The 16,011-nt window shown below is 40.0% G+C and overlaps 5 protein-coding genes across 14 annotated transcripts; 4 read left to right on the forward strand and 1 right to left on the reverse strand.

Moving 5' to 3' along the window:
* Positions 1-53: 53 nt before the first annotated feature.
* LOC124195103 (cytochrome b-c1 complex subunit 7-like) lies at positions 54-754 on the forward strand. The gene is made up of 4 exons (XM_046589591.1): positions 54-141; positions 232-291; positions 371-537; positions 604-754. The coding sequence occupies exons 1-4, from the start codon at positions 111-113 to the stop codon at positions 682-684; spliced, it is 339 nt and encodes a 112-aa protein (XP_046445547.1). The 5' UTR covers positions 54-110; the 3' UTR covers positions 685-754.
* Positions 755-1,257: 503 nt separating this feature from the next.
* LOC124195108 (selenocysteine insertion sequence-binding protein 2-like) lies at positions 1,258-4,066 on the forward strand. The gene is made up of 3 exons (XM_046589599.1): positions 1,258-1,488; positions 1,554-3,414; positions 3,480-4,066. The coding sequence occupies exons 1-3, from the start codon at positions 1,441-1,443 to the stop codon at positions 3,974-3,976; spliced, it is 2,406 nt and encodes an 801-aa protein (XP_046445555.1). The 5' UTR covers positions 1,258-1,440; the 3' UTR covers positions 3,977-4,066.
* LOC124195114 (thiamin pyrophosphokinase 1-like) lies at positions 4,057-9,008 on the reverse strand. 6 transcript variants are annotated; one of them, XM_046589618.1, is made up of 6 exons: positions 5,514-5,531; positions 5,269-5,418; positions 4,977-5,192; positions 4,650-4,903; positions 4,321-4,579; positions 4,057-4,260 (listed from the first exon to the last, which is right to left on the reverse strand). In XM_046589618.1, the coding sequence occupies exons 3-6, from the start codon at positions 5,185-5,187 to the stop codon at positions 4,136-4,138; spliced, it is 849 nt and encodes a 282-aa protein (XP_046445574.1). In that variant the 5' UTR covers positions 5,188-5,192; positions 5,269-5,418; positions 5,514-5,531; the 3' UTR covers positions 4,057-4,135. The 6 variants fall into 6 exon arrangements, with proteins under 6 accessions (XP_046445574.1, XP_046445572.1, XP_046445571.1 ...); XM_046589616.1 differs by having other exon boundaries at positions 5,255-5,418; positions 5,514-5,529; XM_046589615.1 differs by lacking the exons at positions 5,269-5,418; positions 5,514-5,531 and adding an exon at positions 8,873-9,008.
* Positions 5,718-8,880, forward strand: LOC124195109 (thiamine transporter 1-like). Of its 4 annotated transcripts, none has more exons than XM_046589601.1 (8): positions 5,718-5,980; positions 6,037-6,273; positions 6,355-6,525; positions 6,594-7,233; positions 7,296-7,488; positions 7,555-7,696; positions 7,761-7,953; positions 8,749-8,880. In XM_046589601.1, the coding sequence occupies exons 2-7, from the start codon at positions 6,148-6,150 to the stop codon at positions 7,929-7,931; spliced, it is 1,443 nt and encodes a 480-aa protein (XP_046445557.1). In that variant the 5' UTR covers positions 5,718-5,980; positions 6,037-6,147; the 3' UTR covers positions 7,932-7,953; positions 8,749-8,880. The 4 variants fall into 4 exon arrangements, with proteins under 4 accessions (XP_046445557.1, XP_046445556.1, XP_046445558.1 ...); XM_046589600.1 differs by having other exon boundaries at positions 6,054-6,273; XM_046589602.1 differs by having other exon boundaries at positions 6,054-6,273; positions 7,761-7,950.
* A 391-nt stretch (positions 9,009-9,399) lies between the features above and the next one.
* LOC124195104 (neurexin-4-like) lies at positions 9,400-15,872 on the forward strand. 2 transcript variants are annotated; one of them, XM_046589592.1, is made up of 7 exons: positions 9,400-9,837; positions 9,927-10,019; positions 11,158-11,354; positions 11,944-12,820; positions 12,891-14,296; positions 14,367-14,649; positions 14,716-15,872. In XM_046589592.1, the coding sequence occupies exons 1-7, from the start codon at positions 9,789-9,791 to the stop codon at positions 15,585-15,587; spliced, it is 3,777 nt and encodes a 1,258-aa protein (XP_046445548.1). In that variant the 5' UTR covers positions 9,400-9,788; the 3' UTR covers positions 15,588-15,872. The 2 variants fall into 2 exon arrangements, with proteins under 2 accessions (XP_046445548.1, XP_046445549.1); XM_046589593.1 differs by lacking the exon at positions 11,158-11,354 and adding an exon at positions 11,494-11,690 and having other exon boundaries at positions 9,598-9,837.
* Positions 15,873-16,011: the final 139 nt, after the last annotated feature.

Genomic DNA, 16,011 nt, shown 5'->3' on the forward strand with positions numbered 1-16,011 from the left:
CGAGAATCGTTCGATTATTTAGTTGTGCTCGATTTGGCCACCGCTAGATGGCACGGCCTACTGTAGAATCTTTTTTTATTCCAGACTTCCAGTCGAAATTGCGAGATAACATGGCGGTCACCAAAGCACCCGGATTCATCAGTAAGTAAATGAATTACATAATTAGAAACTAGTTAAGATACTATTTTCCTTTCATTTGGTGATAATCATACGCTGCTTTCTGTGATATAGACCAACTTCGTGCATCCTTGGGCCGTTTTGCGTACAACGCATCAGGCTTCAACAAATATGGTATGTTGTAGAATTTCCATATTTAACCTCTTAACAGTTTAGATACTTCGACTTTACTTAACTTTACGACATATTTTAGGTTTGATGCACGATGATGTGTTGTTTGAAACCCCTGATGTTGAAGAAGCTATTAGACGCTTGCCACAAAAGGTTGTAGATGACCGAAACTACAGAATTATGAGGGCTCTTCAGTACTCTGGTCTGAAGAAATATCTGCCCAGAGAACAATGGACTAAATATGAAGAGGTATACAACATTCTTTGATCAATTGAAACAGTTTTCTTAATGAATTATATTTGCTGCTGAATATAGGATGTTAAATACCTGCAGCCCTACCTGCAAGAGGTTATCAAGGAAAGGCAAGAAAAGGAATCTTGGGAAAAATTGTTTTAATCCATTAAAACACTTTTAGTACTGTAAAAAAAAATACTGACTCTGTCGGGAAATACAATTATTAGGTCAATTCATTCTCATATGATTCTTCTTGGTAGGCAAACAACTTTGGTACTAATAAATTGCTTCTGTTTCTCTTAACAAAAATGCAAAAGTTAATCTGTTCATCCTTTTATACTTCTCAGGCACTTAAATATTTGCCTGATTTGTATAAAATGTATGATGTACTGTCTAATATTTAGGCAACACATTTCTCTTGTTCTATCCATCACCTCATCCATATTGAATTATAGATGTTGTTAGACTTAAACACTAGAGCTTTCGCTTACACTAGAAATTTTAAAATTTAGCTATTTTGTTTAACTTCACGAATATGCATGTTTGAGACCGTGGCGTAGGAACCAAAAACCGAAAACGACTGACATTTTTTTAAGGCCATAGTAATTATTTTATTTTAAATTCATTTAAATTCGTAATCGAATATAAAGAATCACTAATAACAAATTTGATTTGAATCAATAAAAATATAATTTAAACTAAATTTCGTGATCGTGATTGGGCGGTAGATGGCAGTTCGAACGTTACTACAGGGTAAACATTGTGAAAATCCAATCGAGCTCTGTAGCGAGTAAAACGAACACGTTGTTACACAACGAACATTAAATTCAGTAGTGATAAAGAATTGTCGTTAATTTGTTATATAATATTGTTTCACAGAAATTAAGCTTAACTTCTGTTTGTTACGCATCAACTAGCATGTCGCGACGTAATTATGGAAGACAATACTTCAATCAACCCCAGCAAGTATGTTATTTGGTTTTGGAATTTTAGCTTCTTGTTGTTGGCAATAACTTATATATTTATCGAAGGCTCCTTACGGTAATGGGGATCTACCAGATATGACATTTGCTAGTTATACTCAGCCATATCTCTATCAAGATCACAGTTATGAATATTATGGTGTTCCCTACACTCCCAGTCCAAATGTTCACACAGCAAATTCCTACTGGTGTGGGGGAGGTTTAGGCTATGATTACAGTACTGTGGCTGCTGCACCATCTGTTGTTACCTCATCGTTTTCTTCAACCCAAAGTAGTTTTTCTCCAGATGCCCCAGAATTTGTTTCTCGACAATGTCAACAGATTACCGCTGGAGTTGAAAATGCCTCCCTACAACCCTCTACCAAGAAGAAGAAGAAGAAGAAAAAGAAGAAAACCCCAAGCATTAATACAGAATCCTCAAATTTGATTTGCAGTGGTGACGAAGAGAAAAGCAAAAGTGTACTGTCCAATGCAAATGAAAAGAAGTCATCCCTGCCAAAGAAATTAACTGGGTTTCAAGAACTACCAGAAGACAAGAAATATTTAGGAGTAAAGAGTTCTAGTAAAAATCAGTCATCAAAGGATACCAAAGTTGATTCATTACAAGAATATCCACCAAGAGACAAAACACATTTATCGGAATTAAAAACCCCGCAAATATTACCTAAGACTAAACCGTCGAAAGAATCTAAATCAGTCCGATTTCAAGAATCTGCCACAGAAGACAAAAGGTGTTTAGAAGTGAAAAATCCACAAATATCGACTACAGGCGAATCAAACAAGGGAATCGGTAGTTCATGGCCCAAACCTTTTACAAACATCACCAAGTCGCAAGAATGTATTAAAAAACCACCGAAAATGAGCTTCGCTGATAAATTAAAATCTCCTGTGCCTACCAAAAGTCCTTTCCTCGATTGGAGAGATCAGAGAACGAGTGCTGCCAATGCGCCTATCAAATTCAATACCAACATAACTGAAAGCGAAGAAAAGTTAATTAATCAACCTTCAATTTCCGCCACTGCTGATAAAGCTTTACCACCGCCAGCCACCGCGGAAGATGGATTTACGACGGTATCGAGAAAGAAAACCAAAGATAAGAAAATCGAAAAAGTACCAGAAGAGATAGCCAAATCTTTACCCACTAAAGTCAGCGTACCAGCGGAAGATGCAAAGAAGAAATTAGAAAAGGAAAGAAAAAAGTTACGAGAAAAACAAAAGAAGAAACAAGCTCGCGAAGAAAAATTGCTTGCCGAAAAGCTGGCTCCTAAAGGCCAAAAGATTACCATAATCACACCCAAATTAATGGAACAGTTCTTGAAATCTGGCCGTAATGCAAACGCATTCAGTAAACCTGTTATGAAGCTGAGCGATGAAATGTTCCCTGCACTAGGAAAACGCGGAGGAAAAGGCAACGTCTCCGAGTCGGAATCTGAATGGGAGACGACCGAGATTGAAGTGGTCCAAAAAGAACCTGCAGTGCCTCCGCGAAATGTCAAGCGATCTGATCCCATAGAATTTGACTTGATGGCTTTGATCACAAAGAAAAATACGAAAAAGAAATCTATTCAAGTTCCTTCAAAGAAGGGCAAAAATCGACCGGGAATAGTTGCAAACGTACTTGACAGAAGCGCACCTACGTTAAGTCGTGGTAAAATTCGGAACAAAAAACGCAAGTTGAGCGAAATTCGCAAGGCGTTGCTGGTAGCAAAAGCTAAGAAGAAAATCGCCCGTGAATCACAATTATCCGCTATTCCGTCCAGTGGATCACGACCCCATATACTACACTCCAAAAAATTTCGAGAGTATTGCGATCAGATGTTGACGGATCAAATTGACCTTCTGGCAAGAGATATGCTTTATCATTTGCGAATGTTTCAAGACCGAGTTTTCAAAAAGGATCCCATCAAAGGTAAATATATCAATGTAACAGTAACTTCTAGTGTGATTGATTAATTCAATTTTAACTTCATTTAGCTCGAATGAAGAAGCGTTTGGTAGCCGGATTACGAGAAGTGACGAAACAAGTCGAAAGAAATCGCGTGAAAATCATCTTTCTTGCCCCAGATATTCAACGTTGTCCGGAGACAGGTGGACTAGACGAAGCGGTGAAGCGACTACTGGACGCTGCCCGTAGACTCGACCTACCAATTGTCTATGCTATGTCACGTCGCAAATTAGGTCGTGTGCTCTTCAAGAAAGTGCCGGTATCTTGTTGTGGAATCCTGAATTATCAAGCCACTGAAGAGACCTGGAAACAGCTTACCGAAGCTGTTAGTCTTGCAAGGGAAAATTATCAACTAAAGCTTCAAGAGTTGGGTCTCGCTGTCGATTTGGCGGGAAAAGAAACGAAAACTGATGATGAAAATATAAGAAATGATGTTGATATTGCAGCTTTCACTGTAGAGAAAAAAACGGACCAAACAGATGCTCTTTTAGAACTGATGAAGCTTAGTCTGAAAGACAAACATTAAAAGTTGTTTGGTTTCTGTTGAGTGGTTAAGACTTCACCTTTCTACCAGTTTCTTCATTTGTTTTGATAATAAATATATGATGCAATTAAACTATTTATTTTTGATTGGAAAATGATACTCTTCTGTGCACTTGTAACAGCAAAGAGAAAGACGCTTCTTTTATTTCCACTGAGGCAGTGTCATAGTGAAAAGAACTGGGCGATCCGTCTCCAAATTCACAATGGGCTGATCGGTAAACATGTTTGACGTTGATATAAGGCCGCCAAATTCCAACTTCAAACAATCTAGTAATATTTTAATAATTTAAATAAGTATAATTTAAACAACAAAATTATTTGTATTACCCATGTCCCATTTTAATCCCGAGGATGTCACGTATGCAGGCTGGCCCAGAGGAATTAAACCACAGTAGTGATTAACAACTCTTTCATCAACATGTATTCTGTGCCGACCAGGATGTAGGACCCAGCTGATGGAATTGTGTGTAAGCAGGTACAGTGGTATTTCTCCTATTATATCGCGAGCTTGTTGCAGTGTATTTAGATTCGAAAGTATATGGTCCAGCCGGCCTGTGTTTTCACAGACTGCAATAATAGCATTCACCTATTAATAGTAATATTGTTTTGACTGCATCCTGCTGTAAGAAGTCCTTTTGTATTATATGGTGATGTACCTTCATTTCGCGAGAAGTAAGCTCTGCGTAAACGTGACGAACACATTTGTTGAAGTCAGTTTCATCCTGATCAGGCGTGTGAATTATTTTGGCTCCGTGCGTTTGGTAATACTTTAAACAGCGAGGTTCAGCCGAATCAAAGTCCCCAGTCACAAGGTCAGGAATAGGATTGTTTAAACCAATATCATTTTCCATTCCCTCAGAAAATTTGAACCAGATGTTGGTACCACCATCCACAGTAGCTCGAATAGATGCTATACAGTCATGTAAATGACAGAAAACTGTTATCAAATTAGAAAAAACAAACAAATTATAGGTTATAGTTACCTCGGTTCCATATCATAACAGTTGTATCTTTTGGAAATCCAATGGGTTGATTAAGGATCAGTAAGGCATATTTACTTCCTTTAGCTAACAAGTCTAAAGGATGCCATTCAATAACATCACTGGCAACCTTAAATGAAGCCCAGTGAACTGCCTTAAGAGGAACTGAAAGAAGGAATCGGCCAAGTCTAAATGCATCACTGATCAATTTCATTCTACCTGTATGGAAGAAAACTTCAATTAGTTGCTTTTATAAATTTTTAATCTAAGTGTTGCATTACATATTCTATGCTACCTCATGAATTACAATTGCAAACAGAGTGCTGGGATATGAATCACTTAAGTTAAGTTTTAAATTTGGCACTCAAAGTGTTGACATCAGTTGTCAAACATCAGTTGCCCGACGGAGAACTTGGTTATATTCTTATCAATATTTCCATTACATCTGCTTTAGTAATAAGAAACACAAGTAGAGAGTTTGCAGTGAACGATCTATTGTAAGTAAAGCTGTTATGAAATATCGTGTTTTTATATACTCACGCTTGCATGTTATTGTTATTTTCGTCTACACAAGTCGCAACGAGGCCGTGTCGCGATGTCGAAAACTAATATTAATTCTTTGATAGTAATTTGACAGTTTTTTTTTATGATCCCATATTTAAATTTAAAATTTAAAATCAATTTTTAAGGCAACAAATACGTCAAAAACGTCAATGTAAAATGAATTAATATTCTTGTGGACAATCATATGCACTCGGCAGCGCAGCATTTGCCGATTAAGCCACTCCCCCTTTTTGGCATAACAATAACATACAAAATAAACAAAAGTGAAAATTTCTTGTCAACTTGCCAGCTGATTAAAATGATAATAGAAATGTATACCGAATCACACTTTCGTGAAGTAATATATGACTTTGATATGTTTTCAAAGTCGTATTTCAGAGCTGTTAAGTCGTTCGCCTTATCTATACAACCAATCGTACTTTGTACTTGTGTCGCAAATAAGTGTATGTATTAAAGACGCTGATGTTCTTTTCCTTTCTTTTTTATACGTAATCTGTAGAAATTTTCAAACAATAGGGTCATTTACACACGCGATATGATCCTGGCAATAAGGATCAAAACATCTACAGTTATAAGAGCATTGCACTGTCTACTTTTGGTGTGAAACAAAATGGAAAAATGGTTAGGACCCTGTCTGTTGCTTTGCATTTTTGGGTTTCTGAAAGAGTTGCGTCCCTCAGAGCCATTTGTGACTGAGTTTCTAGTTGGAACTTGGAAAAATTTTACAGTCGAAGAGGTAATTGGATTATTGCATCATTATTTATTTTTACTTGATTATTCTGGTTAAGTTTTATATATTTTACATGTGTTAATTTAGGTTATGCAGGACATCTACCCTGTGTGGACGTATTCTTATTTATTTCTTTTGTTTGTGGTCTTCCTTGTAACTGACCTCTTATTGTATAAACCAGTTGTGGTTTTTGAAGGAATCTCTTTAGTCCTAACATGGTGCCTACTGATATGGGGCCAAGGCATCCGTGCTATGCAAGTATTTCAATGAAGACCCCTTAAAAATAGTGATTTTACTTTAACTACTTAAATATTTTGTCTTCAAAGGCAGTGGAATTCATGTATGCTGCATCTACAGCCAGCAAAGTAGCGTACAGTACCTATATCTATACTCAAGTGCCTGTTGAAAAATTTCAAATAGTGACAGCATATACAAAAGCTGCTCTGCTGGCTGGCCGTTGCATTGCCGGGATATTAGGACAAATTCTCGTTGCTACTGATACGTGTGACTACCTTGATTTGAACTACATCTCCCTTGGTTTTGTATCATTCTCTACTTTGTTTGCTTGCCTTCTTCCAAGTGTGTCTCGCTCGATCTACTTCCACCGTGGCAAAGTACAAGAGAGTAGTACAAATAATCAGTTATTGGTCCAGTTAGAGACACCAAAAGAGCTGCACAGCCATCACGACGAAGTCCAATGCTCGAAGAATTTAATTCAAACTTTATCTTCTGTGGATGATTCAAGCGAAAATAAAAAATCCACGAAATCGGTGCTCCGTCTACTTTGGAAAGATTTTACCACAGCTTTTTCAGATAACTACACACTGAAGTGGTCTTTGTGGTGGGCATTTGCAACTTGCGGATTCTTTCAGGTCGTAAATTACATTCAGCCACTTTGGGAAGCTCTAGAACCTGATTCGGAAAATGTGTACAACGGTGGCGTCGAAGCTTTACATGCACTTTTAGGTAATACGCAAATATCACTTCAAACTGAACTTGTACGAAACGTTTAAGCTTTTTTTAAAAAGGTGCCCTGACTACTTTAGCGGTTGGATATCTTTCTATTGACTGGTCTGTGTACGGAGAACCTACGATTGCGGTGATTTCATTATTCGAAGGCGTGATGCTGTTCGTGGCGGGCAATACTGATGTAGTTTGGGTAACTTATACCACATACATCGCATTCTGCTTATCTTACAGAATCCTTATTACCATCGCTAGGTATATCGATTTTCTCTTTATTTGATTATCGATTGACTTGTAAAAATCAATCTGCTTTTTTTTTAGTTCTGAAGTTGCGAAGGGGTTAAAACGCGAAAGTTACGGCTTCATTTTTGGATTCAACACCTTTTTGGCCTTACTTTTTCAATCTATTCTCACTCTCTGCGTTACAGACGGTGTTGGTTTGGCACTTGATCCACAAACACAGGCATCTATAAAACGGGATTGGGTTTTTTGTTATCTTTGGATATTAACGTACGTTTTTATGATAGTTCAAGATATATGGTGGATTTTTTGGCGTGCTGGGGGCGATTTTTTCGGCTATGGCGGCGTATAGTATCTTCCAGCATCGATCGCGAGTATGTGTTTCGAAGACAATTTGCGCTCGACATGTTCCATGCGATTCTCCCACAAGGAACGACAGTTCAAACTCGAAGGTGTAAAATTTACTTCATTTGCTACTACCCAGATAGGAATTTTTGTCCCAAGGCGGGACCAAAGCCGTGCGGCTGGTGCGGTGGGCACAGGGGAATCTCTAAGATGTCCCATTGCGAGCCCTTATTTGGATACGTTACTCATTTTTCATCTTGTCGGATACGTCATTTTTTACTCCCTCTCGTAGAAGTCTCTGATGCGTCCCGTTTTTATTTTTTGGCTCCTTCTCGACACTTAGAAAATTTCGGAGAAACTGTCTTTGTCTTTTCGCGGCAAAGTTTGATTCTAAAATCTTATCATTACCTTTATCTTCGACATTATATACATGAATTCGTGGCCCATCTGTATAGTACTGGCTTCTCATCACGACGATCCGGGTTCGATCCCCGGTTCAGGTTGCATATTTCTTCAACAATGCTGTTAGTACGCTGTCGATTTATGTAGTGTTTCCGGTAACACTTTGCATACTTTGACAAATAAACTTGTCGTCCGGATATCCGGTTCAGCGTTCGTGAAAAGATGTCGGCACAACAAACACTCATAACAAAAAGAAGAGGAAAGAAAAAAGGAACGAAATTCAGAGTCCAGAAAAAGATTTATTATTAATGACATCTTGAGATCCTTTTTCCGTCCCAAGTACGTCTTAAGTCCATCCAATGGGACGGGATAAGGACCGCTATGAGATCTCGGCGAAGCGGACATTGGCCATACGTAAAAGACGTCCTTGGAATGTAAACTTGGGAATCTGCTATGTGCCAAGTACATCTCAGACGTCTCAAAGTGACGTATTTTGGACGTCTATGGGACTGCAGTGTGCTATCTGGGTAAACATGTTGAACGGCGGACCGCAATCGCAAACATTTATGGATTTATAGACATGTAATTCGTTTGGACATAACTAGAAGTAATTTTAAACTTAAAACATTTAATGAAATATGTTATGACTCACCAGTGAAAGCGATCACTCGTCTGCCTCAGTGACACTTTAGGAATACCTCTCTTCAAATAAGAGTATTTAGTTGAACAGTTGACAGTACACACTACACACAAAAGTAATGATGACAATCTCAAGGTCAAAATCCAAACGCTATTTCTTTATGATCTTGTGAACTTTGTAGCCGACATAGCGTTGATAAAAAAGTCTAGTCGTCCTACAATAAACATACGCGATGGACCTCGAGAGGGCGGAAACCTCAAGTACTTTTGTCACGCAACAGCAATCGTATGATAAAATCCGATTTAAGACTTAAAAAAACGGGAGATGAACACGTAATAGTGCAACTTGGACAATGCCTTTAGACAGTGCAAAAATAAGTACAGCTTTGTTTACCCTGTACTAGTTTAACTCGACGGGACCGTTATCGGCAATTATTTTCGCTAGATCAGCATTTCAACAAGTACATTAGAGAGTGGCCTTGTTATCGTTTATCCTATCTATCTCGCTGTAAGGCCAGCTTAGTGAGTGAGTAACTAACTAGATTGACCGAAATCGCTGAGATTAACACATCATTAAAAAACCACTTCCAACTATTTTTTTTTAATGTGTATTTTGAATTTTTTGTAATAAATTTGTAATAACAAATTTCCTCTATCAAAAATTTATTTGATTAAATTTGGCGCCATCCTTTAAATCGACTATAAACCTGGCAACGTCAGGTGAATATTTCCCAACCTCTTTTCCTTTGAAAAAAGGGGACCACCAGAGGCCAACAGGCAAAAACAGACGCTTTTGACACACCACGCAGGTACGAAGGGTGGGGCATGAGCCTAATATTAGTGATGTTTTAATTTTCCGTCAAGTGGTTTGATTGCCTCAGATTGATTGGGCTATTTGTGTTGTTAAAAATAAAATCAAAGTTTATGAAATGAGGGCAATCTTGGTTATCATTTCATTGTGTTCCTTCTCCTATGCAGGTGAGTCGAATTTGCAATCATGATGTGGTTGATGTAGAACCAGTTGTTATATTGTTCAGATTTTTAATTTATAAATTATTTATCCATAGATGTTTGTATCTATCCATTAATCAACGAACAAACAAGAATCACAGCCACTTCATCTATGCCTGGTAGAGGTCCAGAGAATGCTAGATTACTGGGTACGTGTTTTTGAAAATCAATTCACTGTCTTACTAATCTCTAGAGGTGTTGGTTTCAGGTGCCTGGGCTTTATAGTACGCTTTGGGGTCTTGCTACTCACACTCTTGCTTCTTGTTTCTTTTTAATGAAATATTTATTTCTAGGACTCTTTTAAATGCTGAGAATGAGCAAAAGTGAGGTCCGCTGGGCCTTAAACATTGCCAAATGGAGGCCCTGTGGTGTTGAGTGGTCAAATGCATTGAGTCTCATCCAAGAAAAAGAACAAGAACGAATATGCAGATTCACCTTTAAGAGGGATGCCAAAGCCTCCTTGGTTGGTCGTCTTATGTTACACAAGCTCATCCGTGAAACCCTGAAAATTCCCAATGAAGAGATTCACTTTGAAAGGACAGAGAAAGGGAAACCCTTTCTACCCAAGTTAGCCCTGCCTTTTCACTTTAACGTATCACATCAAGGTGCCTACACTGTTGTTGCGGCTTCGTCTTCCACTGAGTTGTTGGGGGTAGATGTCATGCGTATCGATGTCGAAAGGTTTGAGGAAGAAGCCAAACTACAGGATTTTTTTTACACGATGAGACGCCAGTTCACCAGCCGAGAGTGGACGAATATCCGTAATGGAGACCGGAAGGAACAACTAAAAAACTTCTATCGACATTGGTGCTTGAAAGAAAGTTATGTCAAAGCCGTAGGGGTTGGCATTGGTATGAACTTGTTAAGTCTCGACTTCAATGTCACCCAACCTTTGACCGGCATTGTCACCTCCACTTTACTTGAAATCAATGGAAAACCTGAAGATTCTTGGAAGTTCGAAGAGCAGCTTTTAGATGAAGAACATTGCGTGTGTGTTGCTCTCAAATCAGCCAATAGTGCCCCTCTACCGTTCGAGTTTGTCAAAATAGATGATTTGCTACTGCCTTGCCCAGAATTGCCCACCCATAAACAATGGGCAGCAGATTTCGATGCGAAGGAAGAGGAACCTCAGATTTGGCGATGATTCCCTCACGCCCCTTCATTTTTATTTTATTCTCTATCTGGTGGAGGCCTATTCTTCTGTAGTTGCTTTTTTCCTATACTAACCCAATAAATAAAGTGTCAAGAAAAGAATGTGGAATTGACTTATCAAGATGACTCAATTAGGCGGAAGTGCATGGACGGCGAAAAATCAAGACTTCAGCCAGTATCTTACACTGGATCTAGGAGATATCATGAACGTGACTGGCATAGCTACGCAAGGTCGTAATTCCCCCAAAGAGTTTGTGATGGAATATGGCATCAGCTACGGCTCTAACGGGCTTGACTACGCAGACTACCGTGAAGTGGACGGCAGTACAAAGGTATCCCACCCCTTCAACTATGTGTTTGTGACTAATGCACTTGACATTTTTTTTTTAGGTTCTACGGATTCATCATTCACTAAATAATCTTCGGTTTTCGAGTTGTTTTTAATCCGACAGTTTTTTTTTTAAATCATAGGTTCATCAGCTTGGCAAGCGGCCATTAATAATTATTATCAATCCATAACGGTGCAGCTGGATGGTAGATACAATATATGCGCAGTAGCCACGAAAGGCAGACAAGGGTCTTCCGAATTTGTCTCTGAATACTACGTCTTATCGTCGGAAGACGGATATACTTGGTCAACTTACCAGTCAGATTACGGACAAGATCAGGTCCAGCTTAGCAGTCCATTATTTGTGTATTTTTTTTTTTCGATTTGGTTTTTGAAAATCTTTAGTTACTTATTATTGCCTTAATTTTTTTTAGTTACAACCCGACATTATTAGATAGATTCTGCAACCAGTACCAGCATTATTCATCTCGTCTGACCTTGTTTATTTCTCCGTGTTTGCTTGCGTTATATTTTATCTGTTGTTGTATTCTTCTGACATCACGAAACTAACTTTTTTTCTTATACTATTCTAGATGTTCAAAGGTAACACGGACGGAGATGGGATCCGGAGAAACCGTTTCGAAACGCCCATCGTCGCACAGTACATCCGCATAAATCCAACAAGATGGAACGATCGTATTTCCATGAGGGTGGAACTTTATGGCTGCCCTTATGTTGCTGACGTACTTTACTTTAACGGCACGGCTCTTCTCACGCGCAATTTGGAAAATGACCCCATCACGTCACGGAGAGACAGCATTCAACTTCGCTTCCGTACCAATCGAGCTGATGGAGTTCTTATTTACAGTCGTGGTAGCCAAGGCGATATTTTTGCCTTACAGCTGGTTAACAATAGAATGCTACTAAACATCGACCTGGGCGCTGGCCTACTGACCAGCCTTTCAGTTGGCAGCTTACTCGATGACAATCTTTGGCACGATGTAAGAATCCTCCGTAACCGACGCGAAGTTATTTTTACTGTCGACCGCGTTATGATCCGAGAAAAAGTGAAGGGAGATTACGCTCAACTGGACCTTAACCATAATTTCTATATTGGCGGTGTCCCCAATATGCAAGAAGGCCTCGTCGTGACTCAGAATTTCACCGGTTGCATTGAGAACATGTATTTGAATTACACCAATGTAATCCAGGCCGTCAAGGACTATCGGCATGAAGATTATTACAAATACCAGCGAGTTCAAGCCCTCAGCTCCTGCCCTCAGGAACCTATCGTGCCTATTACTTTCCTGACTGCCAACTCTTATGCCAAATTACCCGGGTACGAAGGCGTTAGTTCCCTGAACTTATCATTAGATTTTCGTACTTTTGAAGAAAATGGACTTCTTGCTTACCATCGTTTCACGTCTCCTGGATTCGTGAAACTATTTATTGAAACCGGAAAAATTAAAGGTAATTTTCTATTGTTATATCTGTAGTAGAATCAAAAGATGTAATAACTAATTTTCTTTTGCTATTGTAGTTGAAATTGCTGCCGAAAATGTGCCCAAAGTTACCCTCGACAACTTCGGAACGGATCTGCTCAATGACGGACGTTGGCACAAAGTTATCATGACACTTTCAACTAATTCCATGGTGTTGAGCGTCGATGGCCGCCCAATGAAAACTGTACGCCTCATGACTTTCCGCACAGGATCGAGCTACTTGATTGGTGGTGGCGTTCCCAGCTCATCTGGTTTCATTGGCTGCATGCGCCAAATCAATGTTGACGGACATTACAAGAGCCCACTGAACTGGAAAGACGAAGAATTCTGCTGTAAGGGTGAAATTGTCTTCGATGCCTGCCAAATGGTTGATCGCTGCAACCCCAATCCTTGCGAGCACAGAGGAGTCTGCAAGCAAACATCCGAAGAATTCTATTGCGATTGCGCCGGAACTGGTTACGCTGGAGCGGTTTGCCACATGTCAGCTAATCCTGTCTCTTGTGAGAGCTTCCGACAATCCGGAGCCAATGCCAGCCCTGTTGATATCAGCATTGATGTTGATGGAAGTGGTCCGCTACGTGCATTCCCTGTCACTTGCGAATTCTTCAGCGACGGCCGAACATACACCTACGTCGGACACAAGAATGATCAAACAACGGTTGTTAACGGCTTTGAAGCACCTGGTAGCTTCGTTCAAGATATTGCCTACAATGCTGACGTTGACCAAATGGAGATCTTGATGAACCGTTCCTACACCTGTCGCCAGCGTCTCCGCTATGAATGCCGTCGTTCGCGTTTGCTCAACTCACCGTCACCGGAAACGCAAGAATTCCGTCCCTACAGTTGGTGGATGTCGAGGCAAAATCAGCGAATGGATTACTGGGCTGGCGCGCTTCCCGGCTCGCGCAAATGCGAATGCGGTATCGACGGAACTTGTGTGGATCGCACCAAATGGTGTAACTGCGATGCTGCGTTGGACACTTGGACAGCTGACGAAGGAGAAATTTTAGACAAGGAATACCTCCCTGTACGCCAATTGCGTTTCGGAGACACTGGCACTCCTTTGGATGAGAAAGAAGGAAAGTACACTTTGGGCCCTCTTCTTTGCGAAGGTGATGTCTTGTACGACAATGTGGTAACATTCCGTGTGGGAGATGCCACCATCGATTTCCCCACCTTCGATATGGGTCACAGTGGTGACTTGACTTTTGAATTCAAGACCACAGTTCAAAATGCTGTGTTGATCCATAGCAAAGGACCGAGCGATTTCATCAAAGTGTCCATTTCTGGTGGCGACACTTTACAGTTTGAGTATCAAGCTGGATCTGGAGCTCGTACTGTAACTGTCGAAACATCCAACAAGTTGAGCGATAATCAGTGGCACTCTGTTTCTATCGAGCGTAATCGCAAGGAAGCTCGTATGATTGTTGATGGAGCTTTAAAGGTATTTCATCACGTTTATTGTAAAAAAAAATAGTGTGAAATTGCATTAAAGTATTTTTTTTTCTAACCAGTCGCAAATTCGAGAACCTCCTGGACCCATTAGGGCTATGCTCTTGACTTCACCTCTTGTGGTGGGTGCCACTGTCGATTACCGCGATGGATTTGTTGGTTGCATGCGTGGCCTAATGGTTAACGGCCGTCATCTTGACATGAGAGCTGCTGCTCTGGCTGGTCTTTACGGTATCGGCATCGGGTGCACGGGTAAGTGTGACAGTAATCCGTGCCTCAACAATGGAACTTGCCACGAGAAATACGACAGCTATCATTGCGACTGTCGATTCACATCATTCAAAGGTAATTAAATTCTTTTGGTCTCTTTGGTTTTATAACAATTGTTAATGGTTTTCTTTTAATTTTCAGGTCCCATCTGTGCCGACGAAATTGGTGTCAATATGCAGAGCAATTACATGATTCAGTACGATTTTGCTGGATCATACAAATCGACGCTGTCTGAAAAGATTCGTGTTGGATTCACTACAACAGACCCCAAGGGAATCCTCATGGGTCTTTATTCTGACATCAGCAAGGAATATCTCACATTGCAGGTGTCAAATAGTGGCCATCTGCGTCTGGTTTTCGACTTTGGGTTTGAACGTCGTGAAATTATCTTCGAGGACCAGAATTTCGCTACTGGCCAATTTCACGATGTGCGGATTCGACGGGAAGAATCAGGCACTCGGGTTGTAATGGAAGTTGACAGCTACGAACCTCGATCAATTACTTACAAGATTAACCCTTCGGCCGACGCCCAGTTTAACAACATTCAACATCTTTACCTTGGACGAAACAAAACTATGGCCGAAGGTTTTATCGGCTGTATTTCTCGTGTCGAATTTGATGACATATATCCACTCAAGTGGCTATTTCAACAGAATCCTCCTCCAAATATCATGAAGGAACCCAGTTCCATATCAGAGGATTTCTGTGGCATTGAACCTGTCACCAACCCACCGGATGTACGAGAGACGAGACCTCCTCCCATCGTCGATGAGGACAAACTACAAGAGTTTTATCCACCAGCTCATTCCGCTATTTTGGGCGGCATTTTAGCTGTCCTCTTCATTGCCCTTGTTTGTATGGCTATCCTAATCGGACGTTATATGTCTCGCCACAAGGGAGATTATGTTACGCAAGAAGACAAGGGAGCAGAGTACGCGCCAGATGAGCATTTTGCCGTCATGCAAGGAGCTACAGGTCATCAAGTTCAACAAAAGAAGGAAATTTTTATCTAGACTGTGTATCATTTAGAAGAAAACAACAATTGGAGCGAAAGTATGATTTTTTGGATGACTGACATGTTATCTTGGTTGACCCTTTTCCGTCCCTTTCCGTGAATCTCACGTGCAGTTTTTTCCCATTTTATAAGCCATCACGTTTTTATTACATTCACTTTTTCTCCCATCTTTGATTGTGATCGCCAATTCCATTTTTTCTTATCTCTTTCATTACATTAGGTGACTTGATGTGGTTGTTGTGCATTGTCGATGACGAGGAAATAGAATTCTTTTGTTAACTGATTTCATTTTTATTTTTATTCGGGAAACCAATTCAAAGAGGAGTTGGAAATTTGGAATCATGTGGTTTCCTTTTCCGGTTACGCAATGAACGCCTCTACGCTCTCTGGTGTTCTACTTTCTAATCATGAAAGCAGACGGC

This window comes from Daphnia pulex, chromosome 5 (assembly GCF_021134715.1).
Source record: "Daphnia pulex isolate KAP4 chromosome 5, ASM2113471v1".
In the NCBI taxonomy this organism is placed as follows: Eukaryota; Metazoa; Arthropoda; class Branchiopoda; order Diplostraca; family Daphniidae; genus Daphnia; species Daphnia pulex.

Coding starts and splice junctions, on each gene's coding strand:
- LOC124195108 (XM_046589599.1), top strand. CDS start 1,441: ATGTCGCGACGTAATTATGGAAGACAATACTTCAATCAACCCCAGCAA. Junction 1,489..1,553: donor ACTTCAATCAACCCCAGCAA/GTATGTTATTTG, acceptor TATTTATCGAAG/GCTCCTTACGGTAATGGGGA. Junction 3,415..3,479: donor CAAAAAGGATCCCATCAAAG/GTAAATATATCA, acceptor AACTTCATTTAG/CTCGAATGAAGAAGCGTTTG.
- LOC124195104 (XM_046589592.1), top strand. CDS start 9,789: ATGAGGGCAATCTTGGTTATCATTTCATTGTGTTCCTTCTCCTATGCA. Junction 9,838..9,926: donor GTGTTCCTTCTCCTATGCAG/GTGAGTCGAATT, acceptor ATTTATCCATAG/ATGTTTGTATCTATCCATTA. Junction 10,020..11,157: donor AGAGAATGCTAGATTACTGG/GTACGTGTTTTT, acceptor TGACTCAATTAG/GCGGAAGTGCATGGACGGCG.
- LOC124195109 (XM_046589601.1), top strand. CDS start 6,148: ATGGAAAAATGGTTAGGACCCTGTCTGTTGCTTTGCATTTTTGGGTTT. Junction 7,234..7,295: donor AGCTTTACATGCACTTTTAG/GTAATACGCAAA, acceptor TTTTTTAAAAAG/GTGCCCTGACTACTTTAGCG. Junction 7,697..7,760: donor CACTTGATCCACAAACACAG/GCATCTATAAAA, acceptor TTTTTATGATAG/TTCAAGATATATGGTGGATT.
- LOC124195103 (XM_046589591.1), top strand. CDS start 111: ATGGCGGTCACCAAAGCACCCGGATTCATCA. Junction 142..231: donor CAAAGCACCCGGATTCATCA/GTAAGTAAATGA, acceptor TCTGTGATATAG/ACCAACTTCGTGCATCCTTG. Junction 292..370: donor ATCAGGCTTCAACAAATATG/GTATGTTGTAGA, acceptor GACATATTTTAG/GTTTGATGCACGATGATGTG.
- LOC124195114 (XM_046589615.1), bottom strand. CDS start 5,187: ATGAAATTGATCAGTGATGCATTTAGACTTGGCCGATTCCTTCTTTCA. Junction 4,580..4,649: donor TTACTTCTCGCGAAATGAAG/GTACATCACCAT, acceptor TACTATTAATAG/GTGAATGCTATTATTGCAGT. Junction 4,261..4,320: donor GGGATTAAAATGGGACATGG/GTAATACAAATA, acceptor AAATATTACTAG/ATTGTTTGAAGTTGGAATTT.